The 14617-nt window shown below is 41.1% G+C and overlaps 1 protein-coding gene across 2 annotated transcripts in view; it reads right to left on the bottom strand.

The window, feature by feature from the left end:
• The window catches only part of MARCHF4 (membrane associated ring-CH-type finger 4), a 161947-nt gene that overhangs the window by 42170 nt on the left and 105160 nt on the right, over window positions 1-14617 (bottom strand). For both annotated transcript variants that reach the window (XR_015731098.1, XM_034421960.3), the window contains exon 2: window positions 3342-3497. Coding sequence is in view for 1 of the 2 variants with exons in the window: in XM_034421960.3 (XP_034277851.1) it covers window positions 3342-3497 (156 nt within the window). In the remaining variant the exon portion in view is untranslated. The remainder of the gene's footprint in view (window positions 1-3341; window positions 3498-14617) is intronic.

The following is a 14617-nucleotide window of genomic DNA, read 5'->3' as shown; positions in this document are numbered from 1 at the left end:
TAGGCCTTTAATGGCATTCTAATTCAAAATGACATATTTCTTACTGGCGATTTCCTCCATTCTCATGCAGCTACGTGTTCCTGCATATATCTTCCCTCCATGAGTGATGATGTGATATAGCACACAGAGGACATATAAGGGAGATGGTTTCAAACTGCTGAGATCTGTTGAAGAGACATCCCCCCACCCACCCACAGCCACAAAATCTCCCTCCTACCCACGAGAGGTTATTGTGATGACCCAATAACGACTTTGAACATATGTTTGCTTTCAACTCTTCAGAAGAAAAGTGGGATGCAAATACAATTTGTGAAATACACGCTGCCAATGAGGCAGAGGGCTGCTTCCTTTCATTAAGAATGACAATTTCCAGTTCCTGATACACGAACTCTGAATTCAGCAGGGATTTGTGTTCTGAACAAGTTAAACGGGAATAATATTGCTGAGGCCACTATTTCAAGCAGGAAGGCAGTTGCCTCCACACTGTGTGCCTCAGAACCAAGTGGAGTATGTCTCAGGAGTCTCTGTATTTTGGCTGACTTGCAGTTTCTAATAGATCAAATTGTGCAGTTGCTATAAATTAAATTGACTGGGGCAACACAACGGCATGTATCCTTTCCACTAATTCAGTGCTGGCTTCTAAGAGAGCTACCTGGCAGTAGCTGGAGATGAAATGCTAAGAAGTCTGTAACATCAGCACATGGCGCTTAATATTTTGCTTCAATATTAGGAGTTTAGTGCATTTCGCTATTTATTACAAACAGAAGAGAGTATCTACAGTTCAGGGTTGAGTTTTGGCTTCTGGATCAGTGGTGGGTTGCTCCCTGTTCGGGCCGGTTCGGCCGAGCCGGTAGTGGTGATGATGTGATGTCACTGAACCGGTTCTCTTTGACTGGGAGCTGGGCCCTCCCACCCGCCCCCGCTTTATTCCTACCTTTATTTCTTGTTTTTTAGCCCAGCTGATAGGCGTGGCAGATTGCCGTACCTGAGGTGGGCAGAAACCTAACGCGCTTGCGCAGAGCGCAAGTTCGGCGTGCGTGTGAGAAGAGAACCAGTGGTTACACTGGTTGGAACCTACCACTGTTCTGGATACTCTCTGAGCTTGATTGTTTTCTTGCAGACGGTTCATTATCCACACTAGATAACATCATCAGTGCTACTAGTGAGTAGGGTTTGCTCTCATTTTATAATCTAATGGCTAGGATATTCTAGGCTATTAATTCTTCATTCTGCTGCCCCTGGCTAAGATCCAGACTTGAATCAGAGTTCTTCTGTATTGTCCATTAAATGCAGACTGGTAATACTTCAGGAAATGGATTTACAGAATATGAACAGATGATCTGGCCTTCAGCTCACCTCATCACTGCTATCCCAAATGTGGCTCATACCGGTGCTTTCTCGCTTCACTGCAAAAATGTCATGTTTTGACTTCTGTCACAGTATTTGACCATTCAGACACATAGTCGAGATCACTTTGCAAAACAACAGAATTATCTGTAGTATTGAATAATTTTACGTCATGGGTAAAAAGGACGCAATTGCTTTTAAGCTGATCACTTAAATCGTAGATGTAGAGCAGTGGTTCCCAATTTGGGGCCCATGCCCCATAGAGGGGCAATTTGATTTTTAATGGGGGCAATTGGAACCTTGTTTAAACCAAACTAATGGCCTTTTAGGCTTCCTCCAGGTGAGTAGAGTTCACTTTTTGATTAAAGTAAGAATTATATGTCACAGGGGAGGGCATCAGGATTTTAGAGATGTTTAGGTGGGGCATGGCCAAAAAAAGGTTGGGAACCACTGATGTAGAACAAGAAAAGTATGGGATCTAAAATGCTGCCTTGCAGAACACCACTGTCAACTGATGCAGGATTAGACTGCGAGTTCCCTATTTTGTCTTTCTGCAATCTATTAGACAGAAAAGCAGCAATCCACTTGTGCAAAGGTCCAGAAATGCCGTAAGAGTTTAATTTCAACAGCAGTTTATCATGTACTACTGTATCAAAAGCCTTACTTCATACTTAAGTGGTTAGTAGAGGGGGCGTGCATAAGTGCACTAACGTGCCTATCATCCTTGTCACTGTATTTTTATTCTTTTATTCTTGCTCGCATTTTTGTTTGACAAATTCTAATAAATAAAATAAAATACATTTGCTCTGAACTGAATCTTCCCAAGTTTAAAGGCAGAGGCTTGACCTACTCCTATTGGCCACCTGCAATGGACAATCCTTTTAGTCCTCAGCTGCTTGGCTTTTGGCAGCAAGAGAGTCAGGACTCTACCAGTATGGAAAAGAGGCATACCAGTAATATTCAGAAGTCTACTCCTATTTCTCTTGCCAACTCCTGGAGAAATAAGGGGAGAGAAGAGGAGAATGGACCTCTTCTATTTCCCCTACTTCTCTTGCCAGCATTTTGGGAGACAAAGATGGAGAGCCAATCAATTGGCGGCCTTCAGCAGCCCATCATTGCTGATGCTCAGACAGAACAGTTTCTAGCATCCGGCATCATCCCAAGCCTGAGGCAGGACCTGAAATCCAGACTTTCCAACCAGCATGAGCAGAACTGCTCTCAGTCTCCCCACCATCTCAACCTCAGGGCCTGCTGCTGACAATGGAAGGAAACTTTTTTTTCCTTCCCATTGCAAACAGCAGATGCTCTGATTCAGACCTATGCAAGTTAGCAACTGCGAAACTAATTTTTACTGTGGACGATGTGGCCCCTGATTAAAGCCACAGTTGGCAATCTTGTGGAGGCAAACGTTTGTGTTTGTTTGGCAAGATATTTTATTTCGAAATCTCCATTTATTTTTCACCCTGGTCACCTTGATGTGTTTTCTAAAAAGTAACTAAAGTGAATGGACCATTTCTTCACCACACACACAGGGCACCATATAATGAAAAGCCACACACGCATAATTTACTTTGAGGGGGGGGGGGAACGTCTATCGGTCATTTATGTATAGTATGAAGCATGTTTAAATTTCTCGATTGCAAAAAATATGACTTCAGCAACAGAGAGGTCAGTGCACTACCTGACTCTGTGGTTTCATCCCCAAACCCCCAAAATTTTAACCTAAGACTGTCTAATGTTGACCTTGCCCCATTCCTAAGAGATCTATAAGGGGTGTGCATAAGCGCACCAGCGTGCCTACCGTCCCTGTCCTAATGTTTCCTCTATTTGTATCTATTTTATGTATCCAATCTATGTTTATACTTATTACCTAATACATTCTTGACAAATAAATAAATAAAATAAATAAATAATCAACAGTGCAAATACAGGAAGCAGGGAAAAGCCAAAACAAGGAAAGGAAAGGACTTTGGAATAATCTCTAGTACCTTTACCTGCAGGGGGTTCTTTGTGCTTATGGCGATGACGTGATACTTGTAGTAACACAGCTCACAGCTCCAACATCCCCTCTCGCTGATCCATTTGATCAGACAAGGTTGATGTGTACATTTCACTGACCCGTCACATCGACATGGACTCAGCAACTCACCCTGGAAAGAGAACATTACATACTTAAGAAAATTCCTTGCTGGAATGTCTCTTTTCTTCTTATGGAGATGGTGGATTAAACATTCACTATAAATATGTAAATACAGTATATGGTATATAAATACATAAGAAAGCCAGTTTGGTGTAATGGTTAAAACACCAGGCTACAGATCAGGTTCTGGACCAGTGGTGGGTTGGTCCTGGTTCTCACCAGTTCGCAAAAACTGGTAGTAAAAATTTGTAGTAGTTTGGAGAACCGGTAATAACATTGGCTGCCCACACCCCCAAACCAGTTCCCGGCCCGGTCGCCACTCACTTACCCCGCCTACCTCATTTGAGGCTTTTTTTTTTACTTTTACTTTTAAAAGCATTTTTTCTACAACCTCTTCAGCCGAAAAAATGCTTTTAAAAGTTTTTTTAAAAAAAGCCTCTGATGATCACACAGCTCAGCTGGGATGTCAGAGGCTTCTAAAAGCATTTTTTTCTATAGCCTCTTAAGGTTGTAGAAAAAATGCTTTTAAAAGTTAAAAAAAAAAAAAGGTTGGCCACGCCCACCCAGTCACATTATCTCCAAGCCACGCACACAAAATAAGCCACGCCCACAGAACTGGTAGTAAAAATTTTTAGAACCCACCCCTGTTCTGGACCTGCTATAAGCATGAAGTCAGCTTGGTGACCTTTGGCCAGTCACTCCCTCTCAGCCCTAGGAAGCAAGCAAGGACAAACCAATTCCAAAATTCTGTGAAGAAATTGTCCAGGGTGAAGGGATTTGTCCAGGGTGTCACCAGGAATCAATACTAAAACAATAAACAGTTTAGATACAAGGATTGTGTTTATTTACATAAGGAAGGGTCTTAAGGGTCTTTCCTCATGCTGAAGTGCTATCACTCACCTTTGAATTGGAGGAAACTAGACCAACATTAAGTTTGTTAGCCTGGCTGGACTATCTCTGTTCTTCCTCACTCTCAGTCCTGCAATTTCCCTCCAATGTAATGGATGACAAAATCTACCAGATTTAACCTCCCCACCCCCTTTGAGGCTGCTGTCAGTTAATCTTTGAATAAGGGAGAAAATCCTACTAAGGATGACTTAAACCCGTTTCACTCCTTGGCTGGGGAGAAGACAGAGGAAAACTCATGGGTCCATAGCAAGAAATGATATTGTCAAGGCATATTCACTTGAACCTAACCTTGCTGTTTTTTTCCTGTGCTGTTCTTCTCTCTCTCTTTTTTTTTTGTTAAGTCTAACTACACTTGTTTCTTTGCAAAGCAAGCATGCAATATGAGGGAGCTGAAATGGAAAGGATCAGAAGTGTCCTAACTAGCCATACTTTAAACATTTTCCATAAAATGATTGTCCAACTGCATAAAGGCAGCAATTAGATTCATAAATATTAGTAAGCCATGATTTAACTATCAATACCAAGGCTGGAGGCTAAACTGGGAAGTGGAAAAGAATACAAGAAGGAGGAATGGAAAATCGCTTCTCTACTGCTGCCAAGAAATTTCCCATGAAATCAACAGCAACCAATCTCAATTTGAAGATGCTAAATTAAAAATGGCAAGACATTGGATTCCCATAACAGACTAGCTCATAGTTTACAAACTGGATTCTGGCAGCGTGCTAAACCCAAACTGAACAAACAGCCATTATAAGTTTTAGACTTGTGAAGAATTGAGTATGATCAATCCTTTCATTTTCCTGGAATTTGGAGAATGTGAGGGATATTTATGGGATTCATACAATCAGCTGGGTCAAGTTCCTTGAAAAAAAAGCTTAGCAATACTTCGTAGATACTTAACAAGCACAGCTGAACTGGGCCTTTAGGCTCAAACTCAGCTAAAGACTGTTAGACACAGAACAGAACACAGAAATCTAAGTATTTTTTTTTTCCAAATAATTGATTGCTCTCGGTTGACAAAAAGGTGCAGTCCCTTCAAATACCCTTTGTAATCTCACCCCCCTTCCCAGTTTAACACACTTTTGGGTTTGTGTGTTGTTTGGCCTTGGAACTGAATGAGTGTTCGTTGTTGCGCAGTGGTTAGGGTCCAATATTGCAGGCTAGCTCTGCTCACTGCCAGAGCTAGTCTTCGATCCTGACTGGCTCAAGGTTGACTCAGCCTTTCATCCTTCCGAGGTTGGTAAAATGAGGACCCAGATTGTTGGGGGCAATAAATTGACTCTGTAAACCACTTAGAGAGAGCTGTAAAGCACTGTGAAGCGGTATATACGGCTAAGTGCTATTGCTATTGCTATCTTCTAGAGGTCAACACACTGCATTCTTGTTTTAAAAATAAAATATATTCTTCTAAAAAGGTTACTGATGATTCTGTTGCTGATCCCAGACACTGGATAGAAAGACCAGAGATCCAAGAGTAATTCATTCCCTTCTGCCTCTGATATTATAGGCCAGGGGTCTCCAACCTTGCCACCTTTAAGACTTGTGGACTTCAACTCCCAGAGTTCCTCAGCCGGCTAAGCTGGCTGAGGAACTCTGGGAGTTGAAGTCCACAAGTCTTAAAGGTGGCAAGGTTGGAGACCCCTGTTATAGGCTGTTTACTATAAGCAACTGGCATTACCATCACTGCCTTTGTTTAGGCAAATCTAATTTCTTACCCCAACTCTCTAGATCAATTTTCTCAACCTTAACCATTTTAAGATGTGTGGACTTCAACTCCTAGACCCAGCCAGCCAGCAAACACCCCAGCCAGCAAAGCCTAATCTCTTATCCACTAATTCTCTAGGACAGTTTTTCGCCACCTTAGCAGTCCTGCCTGGAGTATTCTGGGAGTTGAAGTCTGCGTATAATGAAAGAGCTAAAGTTGAGAAGCACTACTCTAGAGGTGCTCTGAACACTCACTTGTTCTATATAACATGGAAGCCAGTGAATGTTATTATACAGCTAACTACATCAGACTGTTCAGGCTAGTGAGTTGAACCATATTGAACAGGGAATGGGTTGCCATCTTCAGTCACGGTCAACAGCTCTGGAAAATTATCCGCTGGAATATACATAATGGCAATCAATTCAGCTGAGAGCTAATTTGGTGAGAAATATATTATTAGGGTGCTATTTTCCGGTTCTGAACTCTCACCCCTCCGGGCTATTTGATTAACTGACTTAAAACGCTCAGACTCTGCCTTTCCAAATGCATACACGGCTGCTTGCAAATATTAGACACAGATATAAAAAGAAAAGAGGCAACCACTTTACTATTTCAGGGTTTTCACCTCGATAGCCCAATATCTCTTGCATGTGAAAACACATAATACTTAACGCATTGTAAGCCGCCCAGAGTCTCCGGAGAAGGGCGGCATATAAATCAAATTAAAAAAAAAAAAAAGAGGGAGGAGGAGAGACCAAATTCTTGAGGAACACCGCTTCATAGATATATAGCCTCCGGATTTATACAGGGGACAAAATATAAGTCCAATGGAAAGTCTGGCAATCTTTTCAGTATCTTCTGTTGTCCTTTCAAACCTGCGAGAGCAAATGTGGTGCTGAATCAGAAAACCAGCCAAAGCTGCTCAGCATTCAACTGAGATCACCATCAAGAAATGCCATTAGTATCCATTGCACAGTTCCAAATTACAACCAAGCTATAATGAGAAACTGTAAATTCTGCCATTCCTGGTGATATACACTCAAAAGCTCGGTAATGAATGGTTCTTACCATCTGAGACTAAATGCACCAATTTGTGCAATAGAGATCCAACATGGGAATGAAGATAGCGAGGTTATGTTTTCCTCAGTATGGTTCACTGGTCAGATGAGTTTGTTACTATCTACCAGAAGAAATGGAATGTCATCTGACCCAGTAGTGGGTTACACTTACCTTTGCTACCGGTTCGGAACTGTGAGCATGCACACACACTTGCTTCACTCGCACATGGCACTTCTGCGCGGCAGAACCTTCTGCACATGTGCAGAGCGTCCGTGATGACGTCTGGGCAGGTGGGCAGAGCCTACCACCACTGCCACTACCAGTTTGCCCGAACCGGGGTGAACCAGTAGAAACCCACCACTGATCTGACCCCATCCATCCATAGTAGCACTAGTCTGAATGAACTGCTGGTAAGGAGGCCACTCTTGAAATTGACAGAAGTTCAAAAATGGTTCTTACATGACTATGTAATCTGAGATCATGTGGTAGTATTTGCAAAGGTGAATAGAAGAGGGGCAATTTATTTGAAAAGAGCAATTGAATGTGTGGGATGGAGGTACAGTATGTGTACACGTGTTTATATATCTGAACATGTATACATGCAACCCAACAATTTCAGTAAAGTTGGTAAAAGACAGGAAATCTGTTAACATTGTTAAATTAAATAGTTAAACTTCTGGGTACAGGAATTGGGGCTCTTGGAAATGGTAGATAAATTTTGAAAGCTTTCCATAGGTCTGTTGATTCTAGATTAATACACCCCAACCAGTGGTGACATGTAAATTTTGTTACTACTGGTTCTGTGGGCATGGCTTGGTGGGGGGTGGGTGGGTAATATGACTGAGTGGGTGTGGCCAACTTTTTTTTTTTTTTTTTACTTTTAAAACCATTTTTCTACAACCTCTTCGGCTGAAGAAGTTGTTTAAAAAATGCTTTTAAAGCCTCTGATGATCCCAGCTGGCTTGCCTGATCGGCAGAGGCTTTGTTTTTACTTTTAAAAGCATTTTTTCTATAACCTCTTTGGCCGAAGAGGTTGTAGAAAAAATGCTTTTAAAAATAAAAAAAAAAGCCTCTGATGATTGCGCGGCTCAGCTGGGCATGGGGTGGGGGTGGGGGGCAGGGATTTTTGCTACCGGTTCTCTGAATCACCCGCCTCCATCGCTACCGGATCAGGCGATCTGGTCCGAACCGGGAGCATTTCACCCCTGACCCCAGCCCCTAACCTTGACAACTTTAAGACTTGTGGACTTCAACTCCCAGAATTTCCTCAGCCAGCTTTGCTTTCTGGGAGTTGAAGTCCAAAAGTCTTAAAGTTGCCAAGGTTGGAGACCCCTGCCCTAAAGGTTATTTGTGGCAGAGAGGAACAGAATGAAAAAAATAGGCTAGTTTTGGTGAGACGGCTGAAAACCAAACTATCTAAGATCCCAACCGTTAATTGAGAAGAAGAATAGAAAAAGAGGAGAAGAAAGGAAAATTATTTGAAAGCAGAAGCCCCTTCCCTTGGCTGGCAAAAAGACTATATGTGAACAAGAGGTCAAGTATCTCTTTAGAGGTAAAGGCAGGAGGCTCAGAGCAAAGAATTCTAGTTCAACAACTGAAGCAATGTGGAGAGTCAGAGGAGATGGAAATTCAACATGTGAAGGAACTGCCAATAGATCTGGCTGGAGGAAAAGTGGAAAGAAGGCCCAGTCAAGAAGATAATCAGAAATGAACAGTTATGTGACACAAGTGCAATTACAATCAGTGCATTTAAAAATGAGATGGGAGAGCTGGATAGTTTCAACATGTACTGGGTTCTTTAAATGTCCTGCATCTTTTAGGAGACTATTCAATATACTCTGTGTAGGACAGAGAGACTGGCCAAGACAGGGGGAGGAATCAAGCAGGGACTTAGTCTAGAATCCTTACGTGGGCACAAGAGGGTGAAGTCTGGCCATGCCTTGAATGCCATTGAACCTTATCTAGTTTCACTCAGTCAGAGAAGATAAAGGGTATAGACTTGAGCAATAAAACAGCTACTTGAACTCAAGTGTGGAACTGGTTGTTTGTGCTTGACACCGTGTGTGAGAAGCTCGGAGCATTAAATTCAACACCCAGCATAGTTTAGAGTTCTTCTTCTGTCTGTTCCTATCTCTGTATGCTGTTTCTTCATGATAAAAGTAAATACTGTAAGAAGTTCACAACTGGGATATTTTTTTTCCCCTTAAAGAATAGCCCAGGGAAGGAGGAGAAATCCCTCCTTCTGCTCGAAGATTTAGCAGTAGGCTTGATACGAATAAATTGTTTAAGAATGGAAAAAGACTCTGTTTAGGGGAGTCTTTGAAAGAATTCAGCTTTCAAATATGGAACTGGCTTCTGTATTACACCCAGGGTGGTGGTGGTAGGAAGTTATACACATACATACATACCCAACAATTATTTAAAATTGGTTAAATCAAACTTGGTTTGATGCCCTTCAAATAAGGATCTCTTACTCAATTCAGAGATACTTGGGTTATTTTCCCATCTCATGCCAAGATAGCCAATGCCCAGGGTGCCTCACCCGACTGAAACCTCATTAATGCACATGAAACTTTGAGGAATTCTGAAGGAATCAAAACTCAGACTTCAGCCAAGGTTCAAACAGTCTCAATAACACTATCTATCACCCGGAGTAATTCTTCACTTCTCCTCTAATTTATTGGCACTGGTGTTTCAAGCAGCATGTGTCTTCATGGTTCAGTGTAAACACTGTAATGGTCTACAGAGCAGAAGTACCATCGAGTGAACCAAGCAATTTTGTTTAAATGAATATGAGGAGAAAAGTAAACCAGATCACAAGGAAGAGGCACAGCGTGACTTTCTCAGCTGTTGTGATTACTCTGCCGTGAAAAGAAACAAGAAACTTTCTAAAGTTTTCGCATTCCTAGATTCTTCCGCATACAAAGAGTGGCCTCTTACTATTACCAGTAAGGGAAAGAAGGGCAAAAGGGGTAAGGGCTTACACAGTATTTGCCTCTGCTCATTTAAATACAGGTAGTCCTCGACATATGGCCATAAAAAGGTAAAGGTAAAGGTTCCCCTCGCACATATGTGCTAGTGGTTCCCAACTCTAGGGGGTGGTGCTCATCTCCGTTTCAAAGCCGAAGAGCCAGCGCTGTCCAAAGAAGTCTCCGTGGTCATGTGGCCGGCATGACTAAACAGCAAAGGCGCATGGAATGCTGTTACCTTCCCACCAAAGGTGGTCCCTATTTTTCTACTTGCATTTTTTAGGTGCTTTCGAACTGCTAGGTTTACAGAAGCTGGGACAAGTAGCTCACCCCGTTACGTGCCACTAGGGATTTGAACCGCTGAACTGCCGACCTTTTGATCAACAAGCTCAGTGTCTTAGCCACTGAGCCACCGTGTCCCTCAATAACAATTTCTGTTGTTAAGTGAGACATTGGTTAAGTGTGTTTTGTCCCATTTTACGACTTTTCTTGCCACAATTGTTAAATGAATCGCTGCAGTTCTTAAATTAGTCACAATGGTTAAGTGAACAATGGGGAAGCCAATTGTTAAATGAATCCGGCTTCCCCACTGATCTTGCCTGTCAGAAGGTCGCAAAAGGTGATCACAGGACCCTGGGACACAGAAAAGGTCATAAATATGAACCCGTTGCCAAGCATCTCAGTTTTGATCACGTGATCATGGGGATGCTGCAAAGGTTGTAATTGTGAAAAACAGTCATAAGTCGAGATTTTTTTCAGTGCCATTGTAACTTGGAACGGTCACTAAATGAACTGCTGTAAATCGAGGGTTACACCTGTGTATGGATGCACATTTAGAATTAAGAACTATACAGTAGTTCAAATGGAATGCAAGACCTTTCACCAGTGGTGAAATTTAAAATTTGTTACTACCAGTTCTGTGGGCATGGCTTGGTGGGGGAGGAGGTAATATGACTGAGTGGGAGTGGCCAACTTTTTTTTTTTTTACTTTTAAAACCATTTTTTCTAAATGCTCTTAAAGCCTCTGATGATCCCAGCTGACTTGCCTGATCGGCAGAGGCTTTTTTTTCCTTTTAAAAACATTTTTTCTATAATCTCTTCGGCCGAAAAGGTTGTAGAAAAAATGCTTTTAAAAGCCTCTGATGATCCCAGCTGAGCTGCGTGATCATCAGAGGCTTTTTTTTACTTTTAAAAGCATTTTTTCGGCCAAAGAGGTTGTAGAAAAAAATGCTTTTAAAAATTAAAAAAGCCTCTGATGATTGCGCGGGTCAGCTGGGCAATGGGGGGGGGGGCAGGGATTTTTGCTACCGGTTCTCCGAACCACCTGCCTCCATCGCTATCGGATTGGACGATCCGGTCCGAACCGGGAGCATTTCATCCCTGCCTTTCACCCTAGCAGGGAAGGCTGTATCCTTGCACTGTATTTTGGCAGCAGATACCCTGGCAAAAGACAAAGGGGTCCCGGTAGACCTGTGTGAAGAATAGGCTTAGCAAATGCCCCTTCATGCTAGGTATTGGCATTCTCTGGATGGGCAGCTGGTAATTGCTTTCCAGTGAGTGTAGTGCAAAGGATGGGATGCCAGTTCATGCCAGCTGTGCATATGGAACTATATACGTGCACAAACAGATCTCAGGTTATTTGGATTTCCTCCAGAATTCAATTAAGAGATGTGAACCATCAGCAGTCTTGGTAAGTCTCTATACTGGCCAACATTTTATGACCTGCTTCATTGAAAGCTTTTAAGTGGCTTGCAATAAATTCCCAGGAAAGCACAATAAACAACCATGGTAGCACTGCCCATTTTAAAGCCACGATTCATATATCATTTTAAAGAACTACGGTAAATATCGATGTCTGACTTCAGAACAAAATATTAATTCTTTTGCTAGAATTGAAACCCCGGGCTTAATTCTCTTTCACTATATTTTTTTCCCCCTGACTCTCTTGAGCATTGGAGAGCTTCCACAGCTCACTCTACAACTGATATCCCTTTGCATGTTCGCAGTTTATATGTTATAATTGTTCTTATTTCAAAGCCTGGTCCAAAAATGAACTCGCTGTTAAAAACAAACAAACATGAGCTTTCCTACCTGGAGGTTTTGCAATAGAACATGAATCCTTGCTGGGCTTATGTCTTTGGATGGTCCAAGAGAGTTTCCAATTATTTCAGCAAAGAAAAAAAAAGGCTTATGCATGTTTAAATTTAATAATTCTGTTGCATTATAAAATGTTTTGTGATCTAAATCCAACAGCGTTTTAGAACCAAAGAAGTCTCCTAACTTGATGAATATGCACCATATACTCATGTGGATAAAGAGGGAAGTAGATAGGCAAGGTTTTCTGGGCTTTTTTTTAAAGTTTCTACAGACTAAAATGGATGCAAACCAGAGGGGAAATGCTCCTGGTTTGGACAAACCAGTAGCGATGGCGGCCGGTGGTTCAGAGAACCGGTAGCGATGGCGGCGTGAGACTTCACCCACCCGCCCAGTAGTCGTTACTTACTGGTTTTAACCAGGAAGTGACCTGTTTTTTAACCCTCTGTGCATGCGCAGAAGGGTTTGAGCATGCACGGAGGGTCTGTGCAGCATGTGACGCGTGCGGGCGTGCGAAGCGAGAGTGCATGTGCAGCATGTGAACTTCCAAACCGGTTGGGAAGGTAAGTAACTTTCACTCTGATGCAAAGTTCCTGAGTTTTATGCCCAAAGCTTTGATAAACGGTTTGATGGATTTATCTCAAGTACAAAAAACAAAAAAAAAACCCCACTGTGATTTGTGGTGGTGGGATGGAGCAACAAAGCCTTGAGCTAGGAATAAAATGTAATGAGTAGCTTTAATGATCTCCACAATGTATGAAAATCCATGCTGACTTTATAAAGAATGGCAAGTGGAAATAGGCCGTTTTCTATGCTAAAAATATATCAATACGGTCTCTCACAACACTTTTTCTGCTGCCAATAACCATTTGATAAGAAAGTGTCATAGCTGAAGGTGTTTGGGGATAAAAGCAGGATTTTCCCTACTTGCATCTAACCACAGCACAAACATGTCTTGACAACATATTTCTTCTGCATATCCTAATGTAAGGGTTTGTAGCAGGGGTGGTATTCACTTACCTTCGCTACCGGTTTGCAAACGTGAGTGACTGCCATGCATGAGCAGATCATCAAAAACGGATACGTGACTCAGAAAAAGTGAAGGGTATTGTAATTAGACAACAAGACTATAGATTAAGAGCTTTCGCAGATGACCTGGTTATTACTTTATCCCAACCTATAGAGTCGGCCCCACATATATTGAATTTAATCAATCAATATGGGAAAGTATCAGGATTTAAAGTTAATCCATATAAGACAAAGATGATAGTTAAAAATATGACTATACTGGAAAGAGATAAATTAGTAAGATTGACAGACTTTGAAATAGTTAAAAAGGTTAAATACTTAGGGGTATATATAGCAGCTTCAAATGCAAAATTATATAAAAACAATTATGAGGTACTTTGGCAGAAGGTACAGAAGGATATGGAAAATTGGAAAAAACTACAGTTGTCTTTATTGGGAAGAATTGCAGCAATTAAAATGAATGTTTTACCTAGATTCTTATTTTTATTTCAAATGATACCTGTGCTTAAGAAAGACGAAAATCTAAAAGTATGGCAGAAAGGTGTTAATACTTTTATTTGGGCTGGGAAAAAACCCAGAATAAAAATGAAAATTATACAAGATATACGTGAAAGAGGGGGTCTTAAAATGCCTAATTTAAGATTGTATTATGAAGCAGCGGTGTTATCACATATTAGTGATTGGTTTAATCTAACTGAGGGTAGAGTTCTGAATGTAGAAGGTTATGATTTGTTATATGGATGGCATGCTTATTTGTTATATGATAAAAAAGTGGATAAAGTATTCAAGGTTCATATATTAAGAAATGCTTTGTTAAGGGTTTGGAAAAAATATCAGTATAAGTTAAATTACAAGATACCTGTATGGGCAAATCCTAGACATGCAATAGAAAATATAAGTATAGAACAAAAACAGGAGGTGATTACTTATAAAGAGCTTCTTACTATGGAAAGGGGGGTAATGTACTTGAAATCTCTAGATACGTTGAGAGAAGAAGGTATAATTTATACATGGTTTCAGTATGGTCAGCTTCAAGCTAGATGGAAGGAAGATCAAAAAACTGGCTTTGTGCAAAATGAGGAGAATTTGGTAAAACAAATTAGAGATCAAAAACAAATGCATATTAAAAGGTTGTATAATGTTTTATTAGAAATAGATTCCGAGACGGAATTGGTTAAAGACTGTATGATTAAATGGGCACAAAACTTTCAGGAACCAATAATGATGGAGACTTGGGAAAAAATTTGGATTAGAAATGTGAAATTTACACAAGCACAAAATTTAAGAGAAAACTTTTACAAAATGTTTTATAGATGGCATTTAGATCCCAAAAAGTTATCATGTATGTATCCTAATGTGCAAGCT

Source organism: Pantherophis guttatus, chromosome 1, assembly GCF_059756535.1.
Source record: "Pantherophis guttatus breed Tessera chromosome 1, ASM5975653v1, whole genome shotgun sequence".
NCBI classification, from domain to species: domain Eukaryota; kingdom Metazoa; phylum Chordata; class Lepidosauria; order Squamata; family Colubridae; genus Pantherophis; species Pantherophis guttatus.
The sequence above is the reverse complement of the archived record's forward strand: the minus strand, read 5'-3'. Positions and strand labels throughout refer to the sequence as shown.